General features: G+C 46.3%; 1 protein-coding gene across 1 annotated transcript in view; it reads right to left on the bottom strand.

Moving 5' to 3' along the window:
• Positions 1-14,914: 14,914 nt before the first annotated feature.
• The window catches only part of LOC140389405 (uncharacterized), a 110,976-nt gene continuing 105,255 nt past the window's right edge, over positions 14,915-20,635 (bottom strand). Inside the window, exon 5 of the mRNA XM_072473549.1 lies at positions 14,915-16,622. Coding sequence (XP_072329650.1) covers positions 16,572-16,622 — 51 coding nt within the window. The 3' untranslated portion in view covers positions 14,915-16,571. The remainder of the gene's footprint in view (positions 16,623-20,635) is intronic.

Raw genomic sequence — 20,635 nt, 5'->3', positions numbered from 1 at the left:
CCTGGTAAGGGCACTGCCAAGCTGGCATTTGTTTGCATGGTGTGACTGGACCGGGGGGGGGGGCTCGGGACCCCTTTACAGTGAGTTGGGGCTGGGGGTTTCAGGGGTTGCATCAGGGGCTCGAGAGATGGTATCCTAATTTCTCTCTGCACTGAGGTGTTTCGGCGAGCAGGGCTCCTCAGTGCAGGGAACGGGATTAAGTGGGGCCTCAGCTGCATGATCCCCACTGCGGCCCTGTATCTAACTGGAGTCTACGAAGATAGAATTGTGTTTCTTGGCTCTGCGGATGCTAGGAAACACGCAGATAAACGTACTCGCTGTGGGACATAGTTCCCATTTGGTTCGATATATCTCTCAATCTCATCTTTAATATACAAAATGATGGAACATCCAGAAACCTCTGGAGTAGAAAGTTTGCTAGATTGACAATGTTTTAATCCTAAATGATCGCCTCCCAATCCTGAGATTCTGCTTTGGTGTTCTAGATTCCCCAGCCTGGAGAAACAACCTCTCAATATCTATCCTCTCAAGCCCTGTCGGAATTTTGTACGAAACACCAGAGTGCCTGATTGAGGTACCTGGCATCGGGAAGAGGGGTTGCGGACCTCTGATATTCACTCCCATGACCTCATTGGCGAACAAAGTCTGCTGCCCCTGCCTGAGACCACCCCACAAAGGACCAGCACCCCCCTGCTCCACGTGGCCTGAGACAATACTAGGCCTCAGATGGGTGCTTTGCGAGCAGTAGCCACTGCCTTATCATTGGCCCGCCATTCAAAAGTGCTGCTGGCCTCTCATTGGCTGGCAGCCAGGGCTTCCACCTACATGCTATTTGTATTCCAGGCAAAGGCCCACATCTGACCTTTTAAGGGCCACTGTGCCCTACCCATGATAAAGCGACCTTCCTTCAGATCCGATGTGGGTCTCTCGTCAGCTTTCCAGTGGGTGGCCGAGACCCCGGTCACTTCCATAATTTACCAGCCTATTGTTTTGTTTTGACACTCCCCTTCGACATCCATCAAACAATCTGACCTCTGAAGGTTTCCTGAAGGTTTCTGAATACAGGTGAAACTTGCCAAATCCCCCAACTACTTAAGAGTCATACTTGATTGCATCTGTCATGCAGACAGCATCTCCAGAACATGGGGAAGCAAACTAAAGAGTAGGATCAAGCTGATTCAGAAACCCATAAGAACTAGGGGCAGGAATGGGCAATTCAGCTCTTTGAGCTTGCTCCGCCATTCAATACGGTCATGGCTGATCTTATCTTGGCCTCATCTCCACCATCCTTTTGCTCCTCATTATCCGTCTTCTCAATATTATTTGGAACATATTTATCTCCTCCTTAAATTTGATCCACACTGAAACAGACACTGAATGCCTCTATGTGGCAGCAATTCTGTGGTGTATTTAACAGCATGGTTTTGCTTTTTTTGGCACAGCTATCAACTCCACGTATCAAATCCATTGATGTGACATGAACTTTGCTATGAGAATTAACTCTGAAGAATTTTTATCAGTACCAATACTCTGGTTGCATGAACTCACAAACATGGCACCACCATAACTATTCCTCAAATACAATCACCACATCAGAATAGACATGCCAATTAGAGTGAATCGACCAACCTATCTCACACACACAATCTGATCGTCCCTCAGTTTTTATGACTGATTGAGTAATGATTGGAAGAGTTGTAACAAACTAAATGCATTAGCTATAGATTATCCGACGATACTGAACGATGTAACATATATTGAAGTTGAATTTGCATATGATTTAACAAAAACAACTTGCTTTTATGCAAGACACTTAATGTAGTTAAGCATCCAAGAGCACTTGACAGGGGCGATTTCAAACAAGTAGATCACGCAAGTAGATCATTAAAATAGATGAACAATTGTTCGGTGAAAGAAATGTGTTATTGGAATATCTGAAAGCAGGAGAGTGAGGTCGCAAGGTGGATGTGATAAGACCACAAGACATAGGGGCGGAAGTAAGGCCATTCGGCCCATCGAGTCCACTCCACCATTCAACCATGGCTGATTTCAACTCCATTTACCCGCTCTCTCTCCAGAGCCCTTAATTCCTCGAGAAATCAAGAATTTATCAACTTCTGTCTTAAAGACACTCAACATCCTGGACTCCACCGCCCTCTGTGGCAATGAATTCCACAGACCCACCACTCTCTGGCTGAAGAAATTTCTCCTCATCTCTGTTCTAAAGTAACTCCCTTTTATTCTAAGGCTGTGCCCCCGGGCCCTAGTCTCCCCTGCTAATGGAAACAACTTCTCTACATCCACCCTATCTAAGCCATTCATTATCTTGTAAGTTTCTATTAGATCTCCCCTCAACCTCCTTGTATAGTTCCTTGACTCATTGTTCCTTGTATAGTTCTCCAGGATAGCTTGTAGTGTTTACAAAGAATATCAAGCTATGTATTTAAAACAAAGCTAGTTTATTTTACACTACTTTAAATGGTTTGCATACTCTATTGAGTAATAGCTAACAAAATAACAGTTTTGAATCGATGTTACAGTAATCTATTATGTCTCTCTAATACAACCTCTACTGTATCTCAACCTCACACTATCCTTCTCCATTATCTTCTCCCCAGAATGCTTAGAGAAGCAGCCTTTTATAAGACTACTGAGTGATGCCATCTAATATTGAGATAAATGGACATCATCTTGTTAACCCTTTACTCTCCTTAGATTATACACATCGTTACATCCCTGTTATAACCTGCCTGCTTACCATTGGCTGGGGACTACTGACAACCCCACAATCCTGTGGGAGTATGAGCTTCCCCAATGAGGGGGGCGGAGAAACCATTAGTAAACTCCAAGTATAAATAAAGCTGGCCAGTTTGGAACCAGCAGGAAGGAGTGTGCAGCAAGGGAAGTTGTTGCTGCTGTTATATATATATATGTTATTGTAATTAAATATTATTACTTTGTATCCTTAAAATTCATACTGGATTCTTCGTGGCCCACACAAAACTGGCGACGAGGGTTAAAGTGAATAGCTGTCTACACTACTGAAGCCACCTCCCTGGATTTTTGTTGGATACAGGTTGGAAGTTGTTTTCTATTATACCATGCCTCTGTACGGACGTTTGGATGTTTTTTGATGCTGCGCTGGAAAGCTGGAACCAGGACGCACAACGGATGCGTTACTATTTCCGGGCAACCAATATCACCGAAAACGAGCGCCAGGTGGTCATATTGCTCACCGCCTGCGGCCCGCATACGTTTGGAGTGATTAGGAGCCTTACGTACCCAGCTACGCCAGACACCAAAACGTTTGATGAACTTGTGAACATAGTGGGCCAACATTTTAACTCAACCCCGTCCACGATAGTCCAGCGTTACCGGTTTAATACCGCTGAGAGGACCCCTGGAGAATCCCTTGCCGATTTTCTATCCAGGCTACGCAGGATTGCGGAGTACTGTGACTATGGTGAGACCTTGTCAGAAATGTTACGCGACCGTTTGGTTTGCAGTATTAACAATGCGGCCACCTCGAGAAAGTTGTTAGCTGAGCCAACATTGACTTTTCAACAGGCCATTCAAATAGTATTGTCCCGAGAGAGCGCAGAACGAGAAGTGCAGGAGCTACAGGGAATGGAAGTGCATGCCTTGAGGCGCAGCCCCTTCCATCCGAAAACGACCCCCCGCACTCCTGCGGTACCTTGGGCAAGGCGACGTCCGGACCGACGCCAGTAGCCGTCGGACATTCCTCCCCAAAGGGAGCCTTCTCCAGAACCAATGGATGAGGAGCCATGTTCGTGTCAGACTTGTAGGCGCTGACCCCGTCGCGGACGGCGGTCCTGGGGGCGCCAGAGGCGCCGTCGTTCCGACCGAAATTGGGACCAGCCAGGGGCCTTACCTCCCATGTGGATGAACCTGCGGCGACTACTCCTGAGGACGTGGAGACGGAGGATGACTGCCTGCAGCTGCATTGTGTGGCAGCTCCCCGTGTGGCCCCCATTAAGGTGACAGTACGGGTCAATGGTCACCCATTTGAGATGGAGTTGGACACTGGCGCAGCGGTCTCCGTGATCGCCCAGAGGACATTCGACCGCATCAAGCAGGGTATACAGACCCTTATATTAACCGACTCACAGGCCAGGTTGGCCACCTACACGGGGGAACCACTGGACATTGCAGGAACTACAATGACCCCTGTTGTTTATGGACGCCAGGAGGGGCGTTTCCCACTTTTCGTGGTGCGCGGCCATGGGCCCAGCCTGTTGGGTCGGACTGGTTGCGCCATTTGCGGTTGCAATGGCAGCACATCCTCCAAACAGTTTCTGAAGGGTTGACTGAGGTGCTAGGACGATACCCAGATGTATTCCAGCCTGGTTTGGGGAAAATAAAAGGGGCCGTAGCCCGTATCCAAGTCGAACCAGGAGCCACGACGTGCTATTTCCGGGCGCGCCCGATGCCTTACGCCTTGCTCGAGAAGGTAGAAGGGGAGCTCACTCATTTGGAGAGTTTGGGTATTATCAGGCCCGTCCGTTTTGCTGACTGGGCAGCACCAATTGTACCTGTAATGAAGCTAGTTGCCACAGTTCGCTTGTGTGGCGATTATAAACTTACAGTGAATACGGCTTCCCGACTCGACCGATATCCAATGCCTCGCACAGAGGATCTCTACGCGAAGCTTGCAGGTGGACTCTCGTTCACAAAATTAGATATGAGTCACGCCTACCTGCAGTTGGAGCTCGACCCTGCCTCCCGACCATATGTAATGATTATACACACCGGGGCCTGTATGAATATACACGGTTGCCCTTTGGAGTATCCTCTGCCTGCGCTATTTTTCAACGTGTTGTGGAGGGCATTTTGAGAGGTTTACCACGTGTTGCTGTCTACTTAGATGATGTTTTGATTACAGGGACGTCGGAGCAGGAACATTTGGAAAATCTGGAGGCTGTCCTTAGACGCTTTTCGGAGGCTGGAGTCCGTTTACGTCGCACAAGGTGCATATTTCAGGCTAAGGAAGTAGTCTACCTAGGTTATCGGGTGGACCGCGAAGGATTGCACTCCGTCGCAGAGAAGGTGCGTGCGATTCAACAGGCCCCCGCCCCGACTGACACTTCGCATCTTCGTTCTTTTCTCGGTCTTGTAAACTATTACGGGAAGTTCCTCCCCATTCTGGCAACTACGCTGGCCCCGTTGCACCTTCTGCTAAAGAAAAATCACACCTGGGTTTGGGGTCAGTATAGGAATCTATAATTTATGGGATCTTAACCTATCGAACTACGCCATGTTTGGGGGAAGCTTAGTTGATGAATCAAGTCCTGGCGCAATACGACAAGTTGTAAGATTTGTAATATTTCTGGACTATGCCAAGTTGTTCGATTCCTTGTATTATTCGACTGTTAAAGTTGAAGGAATTTATATTATCTCTGCTATTCGGTTATCAGTAGCACTTTGCGAATACTGGAACTCAGCAGAAATTTGCAGTATAAACTCCTCAGGTGCCAAAAGGAATTGTTTTATTTGTAGTCGCTTGATTACAATTTGAAAGTCATTTAAAAGGCAAGTCATAGACAATTCGAAGCTTTCAGAGAATTACAGATATAATCTTTTTTGCTTAGGCAGACATCTCAAAAGTAACTTTTAAAAGGTCAAAGTCTGGTAATGAAACATGAAGAGAGAGAGAAAGCTAATCTTCAGCTAAACTCAAACTCAAAGTCAAAAGTGGACTAACATCACTGACACAGACTGGTAGACTGACAGAACCCCCAAAAGACATCTCTAAAATGGAGACTATTAAGGACAAAACTGACTAAACTAACAGAAAGGCAACACAACACAACACACCACAGACAACACAAAGATACACTGACAGAATCAAAGACAACACTAAAATGGCATTGTCTACATTGTCTACTTCATTATCATCTCTCGAATCCATCCGTTGTTTATGATAGCATTTTGCCATCCAGTGTCCTACTCTACCATAGAAAAGACATTGTGGTATTTTCTTACATGATTTTAACGGAGCAAGGGTACATGTTTGCCCTGGCGCTGGTAGTGAAATTGTAGTTACTGCTGATATTCTTGCAGGTGCTGCAACAGTCGCCGCTGGAGCAGCAGGTAACATGGGCTGGATTTGAGCAATAGGCTGCATTTGAGCAGCTGCAGTATTGAAAGTTGCCTGATTGTGCAAACCACGATCTATCTGAATGCATCGGTCAACTATGTCTCGGTATGTGCCAGCTGTGGCCCAAGCTGGTAAAACCAAATTCAAGGCAGCAGAAACTTCAGGTTTAACACCGGCTATAAAAGCCGTTTTTAATGGACTTAAAGTGCTTGCATCCCATGTGTCATTTTCCTGGTCGAGTGTCATCCCTGAATATTCCATCCAAGTATGTAAAAATCTTTCCTCAAAATCTTGAATTTCTTCATTATTTTTTTGAATGCAAGATGTGATCTTAGACCAATTGGTCCTCGGGGGGCGAAATTCTAATAGCCAATTCTTGACTGCTAGCCAACCAGCTTCTAAATTTTGCAAATCGTCTCCAAGGGCAACTTCTACTTCATTTCTAAGGGTTGAAATTACACGAGTACCGAGCATGATAGTCAGAATTTGTACTCCATCAAATGGGTGGAGACTGTAAATGGCTTCTAATCTGTGAATTCCATCCCATGTGGTCATACCACCCTTTTTAGGGTGTGGAAGATCTTTGGACCATTCGTCAATTTTTGAAGTATCTATTTGTTCATGAATCCATTGGTGGTCTAATATGTTTCTAGTGATAGTTTCACCGTCTTCTTCTATTTTTTTGCTTCTAACTCTAACCCGTTTGCGTTTTATAGAACATAGAACAATACAGCGCAGTACAGGCCCTTCGGCCCACGATGTTGCACCGAAACAAAAGCCATCTAACCTACACTATGCCATTATCATCCATATGTTTATCCAATAAACTTTTAAATGCCCTCAATGTTGGCGAGTTCACTACTGTAGCAGGTAGGGCATTCCACGGCCTCACTACTCTTTGCGTAAAGAACCTACCTCTGACCTCTGTCCTATATCTATTACCCCTCAGTTTAAAGTTATGTCCCCTCGTGCCAGCCATATCCATCCGCGGGAGAAGGCTCTCACTGTCCACCCTATCCAACCCCCTGATCATTTTGTATGCCTCTATTAAGTCTCCTCTTAACCTTCTTCTCTCCAACGAAAACAACCTCAAGTCCGTCAGCCTTTCCTCATAAGATTTTCCCTCCATACCAGGCAACATCCTGGTAAATCTCCTCTGCACCCGCTCCAAAGCCTCCACGTCCTTCCTATAATGCGGTGACCAGAACTGTACGCAATACTCCAAATGCGGCCGGACCAGAGTTCTGTACAGCTGCAACATGACCTCCCGACTCCGGAACTCAATCCCTCTACCAATAAAGGCCAACACTCCATAGGCCCTCTTCACAACCCTATCAACCTGGGTGGCAACTTTCAGGGATCTATGTACATGGACACCTAGATCCCTCTGCTCAGCCACACTTTCAAGAACTTTACCATTAGCCAAATATTCCACATTCCTGTTATTCCTTCCAAAGTGAATCACCTCACACTTCTCTACATTAAACTCCATTTGCCACCTCTCAGCCCAGCTCTGCAGCTTATCTATATCCCTCTGTAACCTGCTACATCCTTCCACACTATCGACAACACCACCGACTTTAGTATCGTCTGCAAATTTACTCACCCACCCTTCTGCGCCTTCCTCTAGGTCATTGATAAAAATGACAAACAGCAACGGCCCCAGAACAGATCCTTGTGGTACTCCACTTGTGACTGTACTCCATTCTGAACATTTCCCATCAACCACCACCCTCTGTCTTCTTTCAGCTCGCCAATTTCTGATCCACATCTCTAAATCACCCTCAATCCCCAGCCTCCGTATTTTTTGCAATAGCCTACCGTGGGGAACCTTATCAAACGCTTTGCTGAAATCCATATACACCACATCAACTGCTCTACCCTCGTCTACCTGTTCAGTCACCTTCTCAAAGAACTCAATAAGGTTTGTGAGGCATGACCTACCCTTCACAAAGCCATGCTGACTATCCCTGATCATATTATTCCTCTCTAGATGATTATAAATCTTGTCCCTTATAATCCCCTCCAAGACTTTACCCACTACAGACGTGAGGCTCACCGGTCTATAGTTGCCGGGGTTGTCTCTGCTCCCCTTTTTGAACAAAGGGACCACATTTGCTGTCCTCCAGTCCTCTGGCACTATTCCTGTAGCCAATGATGACATAAAAATCAAAGCCAAAGGTCCAGCAATCTCTTCCCTGGCCTCCCATAGAATCCTAGGATAAATCCCATCAGGTCCTGGGGACTTATCTATTTTCAGCCTGTCCAGAATTGCCAACACCTCTTCCCTACGTACCTCAATGCCATCTATTCTATTAGCCTGGGGCTCAGCATTCTCCTCCACAACATTATCTTTTTCCTGAGTGAATACTGACGAAAAATATTCATTTAGTATCTCGCCTATCTCTTCAGACTCCACACACAATTTCCCATCCCTGTCCTTGACTGGTCCTACTCTTTCCCTAGTCATTCGCTTATTCCTGACATACCTATAGAAAGCTTTTGGGTTTTCCTTGATCCTTCCTGCCAAATACTTCTCATGTCCCCTCCTTGCTCGTCTTAGCTCTCTCTTTAGATCCTTCCTCGCTCCCTTGTAACTATCCATCGCCCCAACCGAAACTTCACACTTCATCTTCACATAGGCCTTCTTCTTCCTCTTAACAAGAGATTCCACTTCCCTGGTAAACCACGGTTCCCTCGCTCGACGCCTTCCTCCCTGTCTGACCGGTACATACTTATCAAGAACACGCAGTAGCTGATCCTTGAACAAGCCCCACTTATCCAGTGTGCCCAACACTTGCAGCCTACTTCTCCACCTTATCCCCCCCAAGTCACGTCTAATGGCATCATAATTGCCCTTCCCCCAGCTATAACTCTTACCCTGCGGTGTATACTTATCCCTTTCCATCATTAACGTAAACGTCACCGAATTGTGGTCACTGTCCCCAAAGTGCTCTCCTACCTCCAAATCCAACACCTGGCCTGGTTCATTACCCAAAACCAAATCCAACGTGGCCTCGCCTCTTGTCGGCCTGTCAACATATTGTTTCAGGAAACCCTCCTGCACACACTGTACAAAAAACGACCCATCTATTGTACTCAAACTATATATTTTCCAGTCAATATTTGGAAAGTTAAAGTCTCCCATAATAACTACCCTGTTACTTTCGCTCATATCCAGAATCATCTTCGCCATCCTTTCCTCTACATCCCTAGAACTATTAGGAGGCCTATAAAAAACTCCCAACAGGGTGACCTCTCCTTTCCTGTTTCTAACTTCAGCCAATACTACCTCGGAAGAAGAGTCCCCATCTAGCATCCTCTCCACCACCGTAATACTGCTCTTGACTAGCAGCGCCACACCTCCCCCTCTTTTGCCTCCTTCTCTGAGCTTACTAAAACACCTTAACCCCGGAACCTGCAACATCCATTCCTGTCCCTGCTCTATCCATGTCTCCGAAATGGCCACAACATCGAAGTCCCAGGTACCAACCCACGCTGCCAGTTCCCCTACCTTGTTTCGTATACTCCTGGCATTGAAGTAGACACACTTCAAACCACCTACCTGAACGCTGGCCCCCTCCTGTGACGTCAAATCTGTGCTCCTGACCTCTATACTCTCATTCTCCCTTACCCTAAAACTACAATCCAGGTTCCCATGCCCCTGCTGCATTAGTTTAAACCCCCCCAAAGAGCACTAACAAATCTCCCCCCCAGGATATTTGTGCCCCTCAGGTTCAGATGTAGACCATCCTGTCTGTAGAGGTCCCACCTTCCCCAGAAAGAGCCCCAGTTATCCAAAAATCTGAAACCCTCCCGCCTGCACCATCCCTGTAGCCACGTGTTTAAATGCTCTCTCTCCCTATTCCTCATCTCACTATCACGTGGCACGGGCAACAACCCAGAGATAACAACTCTGTTTGTTCTAGTTCTGAGCTTCCATCCTAGCTCCCTGAAAGCCTGCCTGACATCCTTGTCCCCTTTCCTACCTATGTCGTTGGTGCCAATGTGGACCACGACTTGGGGCTGCTCCCCCTCACCCCAAAGGACCCGGAAAACACGATCCGAGACATCACGTACCCTTGCACCTGGGAGGCAACATACCAAACGTGAGTCTCTCACGCTCCCACAAAATCTCCTATCTGTGCCCCTGACTATAGAGTCCCCAATTACTAATGCTCTGCTCCTCTCCCCCCTTCCCTTCTGAGCAACAGGGACAGACTCCGTGCCAGAGGCCCGTACCCCATGGCTTACCCCTGGTAAGTCGTCCCCCCCACAAGTATCCAAAGCGGTATACTTGTTTCTCAGGGGAACGACCGCAGGGGATCCCTGCACTGACTGTTTTTTCCCAGTCCCTCTTACAGTTACCCACCTATCTCCAATCTTTGGTGTAACTAATTCCCTGAAGCTGCTATGTATGACCCCTTCTGCCTCCCGAATGATCCGAAGTTCTTCCAACTCCAGCTCCAGTTCCCTAACTCGGTCTTGGAGGAGCTGGAGATGGCAGCACTTCCTGCAGGTAAAATCAGCAGGGACACTAACTGCATCCCTCACCTCAAACATCCTGCAGGAGGAACATTGCACTCCCTTCCCTGCCATTCCTCTAACTTTCTACCAAGATCTGGCTAACAACTAAATTAAATTTTTATAAAAAATAATAATAATATAATAAAAATATGGTACTTACCTCAGACCAATGGGTTTTATTATTAGGTTACAGGAGGAGGGCGGGTGGGAGACACTACACGTGTAGTGTCTCGGGTTTCCTCTCCACCAGAATTTATTGGGGAGGGTCTTCCCAGACGTCCGCGGGTCGACTTCCTGATCCCGCCTAAAAAACTAATTGAAAAAAAAAGAAAAATTCTCAGCTCCTGCTGAAACTGACTCACCACTCACCAGCTGTTCTCCCGCCAAAATCGACTGGCCTGCCCCTGCAAAGAGAAGTGCTTTTAAAGGTTGACTTACCTCCCAGCAACCTCCTTCCGCAATGCTCCCGCTGAAATTGACTAACCAGCTGCTCTCACGCCGCCGAAATCGACTGGCCTGCCCCTGCAAAGAGAAGTGCTTTTAAAGGTTGACTTACCTCCCAGCAACCTCCTTCCGCAATGCTCCCGCTGAAATTGACTAACCAGCTGCTCTCACGCCGCCGAAATCGACTGGCCTGCCCCTGCAAAGAGAAGTGCTTTTAAAGGTTGACTTACCTCCCAGCACCCTCCTTCCGCAATGCTCCCGCTGAAACTGACTAACCAGCTGCTCTCACGCCGCCGAAATCGACTGGCCTGCCCCTGCAAAGAGAAGTGCTTTTAAAGGTTGACTTACCTCCCAGCAACCTCCTTCCGCAATGCTCCCGCTGAAATTGACTAACCAGCTGCTCTCACGCCGCCAAAATCGATTTAAAGGGGCTAGTCGAATTAATTTAGTATTTTGCATTGTAGGAACACTATCTTCGTCTGATTCATCTGACAAAGCAATTGATTTATTCTTGACACTTAAACTCGGCTGTACAATTCCCGATTGTGCCACTAGGTGGGGTGCTTGGGCTGTTTTCTGAGTTTGTGCTGTTTGTTCAAATTTCTGCACAGATCACTTTTATTTTTAATAATGATCTCTTGCGGTGTATCTGTCCCGTAATTACCAGGGACCATTTTACACGTTCTGCATCATATAATCGTGTGCATTTTCCCCATGCTCTCTGATATTATCGATATCCTCTGGGGATATCATAATTTGATTCAATTTTTTTCGAGGTTCCACACAGGTCAAATTGTCTCCGAATGAAAGATCTACAATCCCCCAACATATCTTCAACAGAAACATCTGGTATTCCAGCACCCCCATTGGATGTAGTGGGGAGTAATTTTCTGCCTGCTAAAGGCTCTGAATCTACACTTTGATTTGGATCAGCCATAAATTTTCTTTGATCGCTGACTGCTGTGACTATTTTTTCAGTCCCGTTTTATTTTAGTTTCAACGACCGGCACCTGATTGATTTAACACAGTCTATAAAAATGTTCTTTTCAAGGGTCAAAGTATTGATTGATGCGGCTTTAAGACTTTTAATGGGTGAAAAAGATATTTCTTACCCTAGTCTCGCCATGGGTTCCGGCTGTCTTCTGGGCCTCCTCCGATTATCTCCGAAGCTTCCCGAAGGTTCCGGGCCTCCTCCGATTATCTTTGAAGCTTTCCGTCGTCACCTGGGCCTCCAAAGGTCGTTCTCAGTACTCCCCCCAGCTGCCGACTACGCCAAGTTGTTGAAATCGTTAATTGAAGGATCTTAACCTGCCAAACTATGACAAGTTGAAAGAATCCTAATATTTTTGGCCTGCGCCAAGTTGTTAGATTCCTATTATTCTTTGACTGTGTAAAGTTGAAGGAATTTATATTATTTCTACTATTCGGTTACCAGTAGCACTTTGCGATTACTGGGACTCAGCAGAAATTTAAGTTAAAACTTCTCAGGTGCCAAAAGGAATTATTTTATTTGCCTTCTATTGATTACAATTTAAAAGTGATTTAAAAGGCAATTCGTAGACAATTTGAAGCTTTCAGAGAATCAAAACATTATCTTCTTGCTTAGGCAGACAGCTCGAAAGTAACTTTTAAAAGGTCAAAGTCTGGAAATGAAACATGAAGAGAGAGAGAGCTAATCTTCAGCTAAACTCAAACTCAAAGTCAAAAACGCTACATCACTGCAAAGACAGACTGACTAAACAGACTGACAGACTCAGAGAATCAAAGACAGAACCCCCAGACTAACAGACTCAGAGAATTAAAGACAGACTTACTAAACAGACAGACTCAGAGAATTAAAGACAGACTGACAGACTAACAGACAATTAACGACAGACAATTAAGGACAGACTCAGAGAATCAAAGACAGAACCCCCAAAATGGCGGGGGGAAACTTTTCAGTTATACACTTTCATATCTGTCTTAAGTCATCTAATCACACCCCAATATAATTCGAATTGGTTTGGGTTAGACTCAAACACATTTGATTTGATGGCAAGCCGTCCATCTTCAATGTGCAACATTAGCTTTTAATTGTTTCATGTCTGCATGTTATGGAATGTGATATTCTGCTAATCTTTACCAGCAATAAACTGGTTTTAAGCTAGCTTGGCTAATGTAACAATGGAGACTTCATATCGAGAAAGCTGGAATCAAATATATATTTGATTCAATGCTCTACAAACTGCACTGGACTCCAGCCACCTCGTTGCCATGGAATTCAGCCCTTGTCCTTGACAGTAGCACAAGCAGTGTCAAATTGTCTTGCAACTGTGCTGTTGCATGATGGAATTATGCTGTTTCATGTATCTATTGAAGCTATATGCTTTGTCATGACCTGAGGTTATGGGTGCTGAAATTCTCATTTTAAAATGGGTATTTAAAACTGGGGCTTAATATTTATGCTTAAACAGCTATCTTTTACCAATACTAGTTGTATTAGAAATACCTGGCTTCTACAGTGGGTGGTCAGTGAGTGTTCAGCAAGACGGCGGCCGGTGCCTGGACACCGCCCCAGTCCTGTGGGGGGACAGCCCAGCTGCTCGCCCCGCCCTCCCCTCCCCGGCCATGGTAGGGTCCACCCCGCCACAGCCAGCACAGCCGGTGTATGGGCCGGCAGCCTGCAGTCACTTTGCGCCATTTCCTACCTCCTCTCCCTCACTCAGCAGCCAGGGCGCCAGGTTCACGATTTTTATAACCACAAGTGAATGATGCCGTCGGGAAATCGGCCCATCTGAGGCGATGAATCGCGGAGGCCCCATAGCATCGGGTATCAGGCCTGCTAATGATATGCTGACCGTACTTTCACCCTGCGCGGCGAGCGGCGCATTTACTCCATTTTCGGGGTGCCTGAGCATCCCGATTCAGCGTCAAAAACGCACCTACCCCGATTTTGGCGTCAGACGCTATTCTCCGCGCAATCGCGTTTTGCGATTTCGGCGTCAGCAAATGGAGAATCCCGACCCTGATCCCTCCCATTCCCCGAAACCTAGGGCTGAATTCTCCGCCATCGGGATTTTCCGTTTTGCCGGCAGCCCAGGGGTTTCCCGACGGCGTGGGGCTGCCTCACAATGGAAATCCCATTGACCAGCTGGCCAAACAGAGAATCCCAACGGTGTGCTGCACCAGAAATCTTCATGACAACGTCCATCTCTTACTGTTAACCGCAGATTGAATTAAATCAATCACTTTCTCAAATCGAACATCTGTTTTAAAACTTTAATTTGTTTTTTTAAATAATGTTAGAGCGCCTAATTCTTTTTTTCCAATTAAGGGGCAATTTAGCAGGGCCAATCCAGCTACCCGGCACATCTTTTGGGTTGTGGGATCCCCGCAGACATGGGGAGAATGTGCAAACTCCACGCAGACAGTGACCCGGGACTGGGATCGGATCTGGGTCCTCGGCGGCGTGAGGCTGCAGTGCTAACCATTGCACCACCGTACCGCCCCACATCTGTTTTAAATAAGCATTCAGAACATAGTAACTCAAACTTTTTTCCAGATAAACGGTCCAGCTTTACTTGGTACTGAAATGAACCAGAAAGGCTGCGCTTCATTTCAACGTCTGTTATTGTTGGTTAGATGTTTCCAAACATGCAGTATTCAGTGCTATTAAGTCTCACTAAAATACTCAGTCATAGTCACGTCCTGCATTGGTCGCCAATTATAAGTTTTTTAAATCCAAACTAAGGTATATGGGGCTCACTTGTTTGCAATAACCCTTCCAATTGTAAATCACATAAGGTTTTAGAGACTTAGCCATATTGCAAGAAAGACAACTTTAAATCAGGTATTCAGTAAGTTTATTAACAATTAAAAGGTGACAAGTCAAAAAAAATCAAAATCAAAGTATCAATTAACAGTAAGGGAAGAAAGCTTAAGTTTAACAATTGAGCAATTGACTTCTGACTACGCGTCTCAGACCAAGTCGTGAAGTGACTACATCGAAAACATCTCTCAAAATTTTGCTCTCTTCCCACTTCTTTTCTTCTCTGTCTCACTCTCTCTCTCAATATTTTAAAATATTGAAAGCCCACCGAGCCAATTGTTGGGAAATTAACCAATTGGTCTATAACTTGTCAATAATGAAATAAGAATGACCCCATTGGTTTTTAGCTAATTATTACACATGTTGCCTCAGTTTTAAGACAATGCTTCTTCTCAAACTGTATCTCTTATCTTGAGGTCAGTTTGGGTCTCAACCAATAATTGGTCAACTTAGCTGTCTGTCATTTGGAGTTGAGGTCCCTTAGACAAGGGCCTATTCAGTTCTCCTCGTCAGGGTTAACATGTTATTTGTTTATTCTGTGGCCTGAGAAACAAATATTAATCTAAATATCACAGCACTTTTAAATGTCTCTATTAATAATCAAGTGTTCATAATATCTTATAATTACAAAAGTCATAAGCATTGTGTCCCAAATTACAATTCCAGCATTTCTAACATATCCTCCACCACCACCACCCCCCCTCCACCCCCCGGAAAAGCTGCAGCTTCCCAGTCCCCGGTGGCCTCAAATCCCGGACCACATTGACCTGCTTGCTTTGTTCCAAGAGTCAACATTTCCAATCCAGGGCTGCATTCCATCTCCTGGCACAAAGTGCTGGAGAACTTAAGGCCTCTAATTGGGTGACGAATGCCTGTTTCTGCCGGATAGAAATTCCGCCTTGGCCAACAAATAATAATCTTTATTGTCACAAGTAGGCTTACATTAACACTGCAATGAAGTTACTATAAAAATCCCCTAGTCGCCACATTCCAGCTCCTGTTCGGCTGCACAGAGAGAGAATTCAGAATGTCCAATTCACCTAACAGCACGTCTTTTGAGACTTGTGGGAGGAAACCAGAGCACCCGGAGGAAACCCACACAGACACGGGGAGAACGTGCAGACTCCGCACAGACAGTGACCCAAGCCGGGAATCGAACCCAGGCCCCTGGAGCTGTGAAGTAACAGTGCTAACCACTGTGCTACCGTGCCGCCCTAAGGCTGCAAGGCAGCCATTATTCTACTGGGTGTACCCATTACTGACTCTGGTCTGGGATTGGGTACTGCAGAACCCTTTTAACAAACCCGTGGTCTGACTGCCTTCTGAAAATGTATGCATTCAGTTTGGAGGTGACGGAAGGGGATAATTTATTCTTGAATTTTAACATTGTAGCACAATTTATTAAATCAAGTAAATGATTGATTAAGCAGGTACAATTATTTGAAGTAAAATAATCTTTCACGTGTTTATGTTTGATCAGAGTTTCTACAAACATGAATGGTGGTGGTATAAGTAGGCCACTTACCCACCACCTTCTCAAAGACACTTATAAAAGGGCACTAAAAATACCTAGATTATATATGTGAAAGATTTTTAAAAAGTTTACATCTGTTCCTTCCTCTGCAATCTGATACTGACTTGACTTTTAGGATGAACGCTGTTGTCAGCGGCATTTCAGTCGTCCATATCGCTCAATAGTGGACGTTGCGCTTCAGAAGAGGTGTTCTGTTGAAAAAGCACAGTCACAGCTACAAGTATTCATCTTAACAATCTTTACCATGCAATCTGCAAGATTGCCTATCTATCATTATCATACAAGATGTGCAGTCAATTCTGGTGTGCTACTGATGCAGGAATGTGAATAAGACCATAAGATGTATGAGCTGGATTAAGCTATTTGGCGCCTTGAACTTGCTTTGCCATTCAATAAAATCATCACTGACCGAATGGTAGCCTTAGTTTCCCTGTTTGCCCACGATAACCCTTCATCCTTGTCAAAAATCTGTCTCGCTCAGTCTGAATATCCAATCACACAGACTCCACTGCTCGCTGCGGAAGTGAGTTCGAAACACTACTGACCACGTGAGAGAGAAAAAATCATCCTCACCTCTGACTTAAATGGGAGAACTCTGACTGACAAACATTACTCACAATTTATAGGCTCACCCATGAGGGGAAACACCTCAACATCTTTGGCATTGGGTCAAAGTCCTGGAACTCCCTCCATGACAGCACTGAAGGTATAGCTATACCACATGGACTGAAACGGTTCGAGAAAGTGACAACACCACCTTCTCAAGAACAAATAGGGATGGGCAATAAATGCTGGCCTGCAATGCCTTCATCAATGAAAGAATAAAAATAATGCTCCAGTGTTTTATACAAGTTTAACATGGCTCCTTGCTTTTATACTCGATGCCCTTATTTATAAAACCGAAGATGTTGGTTCGATATTGATTGAACTGTCATCTGTCCTGCCACGTTCACTGATTTGAGCAGATATAAACCCAGATCTCTGCTCTTCAGAATTGGACCTGTTGAATCCAGAGCAGGCAGAACGCATTGACAAAAGGAGAAATTACAGAACAAGGTTTATTTTGGGAGACTTACAATACTCCTCCACTCTCTTAAGGATCTCTGTATGCCGGGGTTTTTTTTTTTACAATTGGGGCTCTCCTTGTAAATGGGAAACCCCACCCACTTAAAGGGGAAGGTCTGCCTGCCTTAAAGGGGAAGTTCATATTTCGGATGGTATGGGGCGGTCCTCACCTGATGGAGCCCATTGGCAGACATGAATGAAGTGTTGGGTGCTCGGAGATACAGACGAACCAACACGGTTGCGATTGGGACAACGCAGTTTTATTCCTTTAAACTATTTATATAACAAACTTGGTCCTCAGCACGTGGTGACAGTGTGAGTGTCTGGCTTTGAGGTCCTTGCCCTGTGCCGTCTCCTGAGGGACTGCCCAGGAAGTGTTGTGTTTCTTGTTTTGTACTGTGTATGCTCTTGTCTGTGATTGGCTGTCGTGTTATGTGTGCTAATTGGTCCATTGCTTTGTCTATCATTATGTATGTGTGTATGTGCTGTGATGTTCACTTGAATATCATGACATCCCCCCGTTTTTACAAGATTATGTGCCTATGTGGTTATAAATAGAAATGTGTACTGAGTGCAGCTAAATGTGTGTGTGTGTAATATTTACAGCATGTACATGGGGCTTAACTATATACACGGGGCGATGTCGGGTGTGACATACGAACGAGGTTGTACCATAACAAAAAAAAACGTGGAAATGTGGAACGATAAAACAAATGCCTGTAACGAGAAGAACTTAGACATGTTAAAACAGTGGTTGCATGAGTTCAACGTGTAAACAGTCTCATAAGTCCAGTCTAGTAGATGGATGACGAATTTGGGTTGACCGTAAGGGTGGCACACCATTCATCACACGGATTGATTGTGTTGACCCGGTTCCCATCAATGACCGGACCCGGAAGGCGTCTTGGTCATCTGTGTCATCGGTTTGGATGTCGTAATGTGGAGGCTGAATGGTCCGCACGTTCCTGCGAGGTTGTCAGAGATGCGGAAGATTAACAGGTTGAGCCGCTCGACAGTAAGCAGCGTAGTGGCCCACCTTGCCACAGCGTAGGCATTGTCAGGTTTCTGCGGGACATTGCCCTTTTAAATGTGCAGCTCCACAGTTGCCGCACGTCATGATGTCATGACGTTCGTTACGCCACTGCGCATGCGCAGTTCGGTCTTGCATCAAGCGCGCCTGCGCATCATCCCTCAGTGTTGCCGTAGGTTTTGGCGCGCACGAGCGCGGGAGGCCTCGAAAAGTGCGCGAAACGGCCCCCTCGTCCGGGCCGCGGGCCGGGAGAAACTCGATCGCCTGGACCCGTTCGGCCTCACGGGGCACCTGGCTCGCCGATCTGGTCACATAGGACCCCCTCCGCACCGATCCGGTCGCCTGAAATTGTGTATAGCGGCTAGTCGCGTTCTCGTGTAGGACACAGGCTTCAACTGCAGATGCTAAGGTCAGGCCTTTTATTTTTAGAAGCTGCTGGCGTAGGCTGCCGGAGGCAACACCAAAAATGATCTGGTCCCGGATCATGGACTCTGAGGTGGTGTCGTAACCGCAGGACTGCGCGGGTATGCGGAGATGCGTCAGGAAGGACTGAAAGAGCTCATCCTTTCCTTGCAGGCGCTGCTGGAAGCCATACCTCTCAAAGCTCTCGTTGACCTCAAGTTGAAGTGTTGGTCGAGCTTGAGGAGGACCGTGTCATATTTAGATTTGTCCTCGCCTTCCGCGAACACCAGGGAGTTGTATACATGGATGACGTGCTGACCTGCGGTGGTGGGGAGGATGGCGATCTTCCTTTTGTCCGAGGCGCCCTGTTTTTCGTTGGCTTCCATAAAGAGTTCGAAGCGCTGCTTGAACAGCGTCCAATTTATGCCAAGGTTCCCAGCAACTTGCAATGGCTGCGGTGTGTTGACGGTGTCCATGGCGCAGGATGGCAGATTTGTGGGTAGGTTTTGATTCACACCTGGTACCATGAAGTGTTGGGTGCTCTGAGATACAGACGAACCAACACGGTTACAATTGGTACAACGCAGTTTTATTCCTTTAAACTATTTATATAACAAACTCTGGTACTCAGCACATGGTGACTGGCTGAGTGTCTGGCTTGGAGGTCCTTGCCCTGTGCCGTCTCCTGATGGACTGCCCAGGAAGTGTTGTGTTTCTTGTTTTGTACTGTGTATGCTCTTGTCTGTGATTGGCTGTCGTGTTATGTGTGCTAATTGGTCCGTTGCTCTGTCTGTCATTATGTATGTGTGTATGTGCTGTGATGTTCACTTGAATATCATGACAATGAATGCCGCAAATTCTGCATTCATACGCCGTACCATTGTTTAATACCAGCACCTCGGGTATTCTGTGCGTGCTGAAGTTTCTCTATGGTGGTCTAGGCCATCGTTGCCTGTCTCTTAAGGACCTCTAACTACTGAGTGGACATCGACGAGGAAAGGGCCCGCAAAGTCTATATGGAGGCGATACAATGGACATCCTGGCCATTCCCACAGGTGGAGCGGGGACTGAATGAGGCAACTTCTGGTGTGCCTGACACAGGACACAGTGCTGGGCCAGCCACTCGATGTCTGGGTAAATGCCGGGCCACCAAACGTAGCTTCAAGCTAACATGTATGTCTTGGACCAGGGTGACCATTGTGGGGGACCATCAGGAGCGGGCCGCATCCACGTTCGGGGACCACCAAGCGGGTCTCTCAAAGGAGCATGCCAATCCTCCTTGAAGAGCCCGAGGAGGGGCTTGTGTTCTGTGAGAATGGTGAAGTGATGCTCGTAGACATATTGATGGAATTTCTTGACCCCGAATACGACACAAAACCCTCCTTCTCGATCTGGGCATACCCCTTCTCTGCGTTGGCCAACGTTCTTGAGGCAAAGGCAATGGGGTGTTCAGATCTGTTGTCCATTTACTGGGCCAGCAGAACCCCAATGCCGTATGGAGAAGCGTCGCAGGTCAATAGGATTGGCTGGGATGAGTCGAAGTGGGCGAGCTGTCTTGATGAGGAGAGTTGTTGTTTCATCTCGATGCAAGTCACTTGCTGCTCTCGGTCCCACTCCGTGTTGTCCTTTCCTCAACAGACGGTGGAGGGAGGCTAAAGTGGTGGCCAGGTTTGGGAGGAAATTGTCATAGTAGTTTACCATTCCCAG

The sequence above is a fragment of the Scyliorhinus torazame genome, chromosome 14, assembly GCF_047496885.1.
Source record: "Scyliorhinus torazame isolate Kashiwa2021f chromosome 14, sScyTor2.1, whole genome shotgun sequence".
In the NCBI taxonomy this organism is placed as follows: domain Eukaryota; kingdom Metazoa; phylum Chordata; class Chondrichthyes; order Carcharhiniformes; family Scyliorhinidae; genus Scyliorhinus; species Scyliorhinus torazame.
Note: the sequence above shows the minus strand (reverse complement) of the source record. Positions and strands in the feature narration are given on the sequence as shown.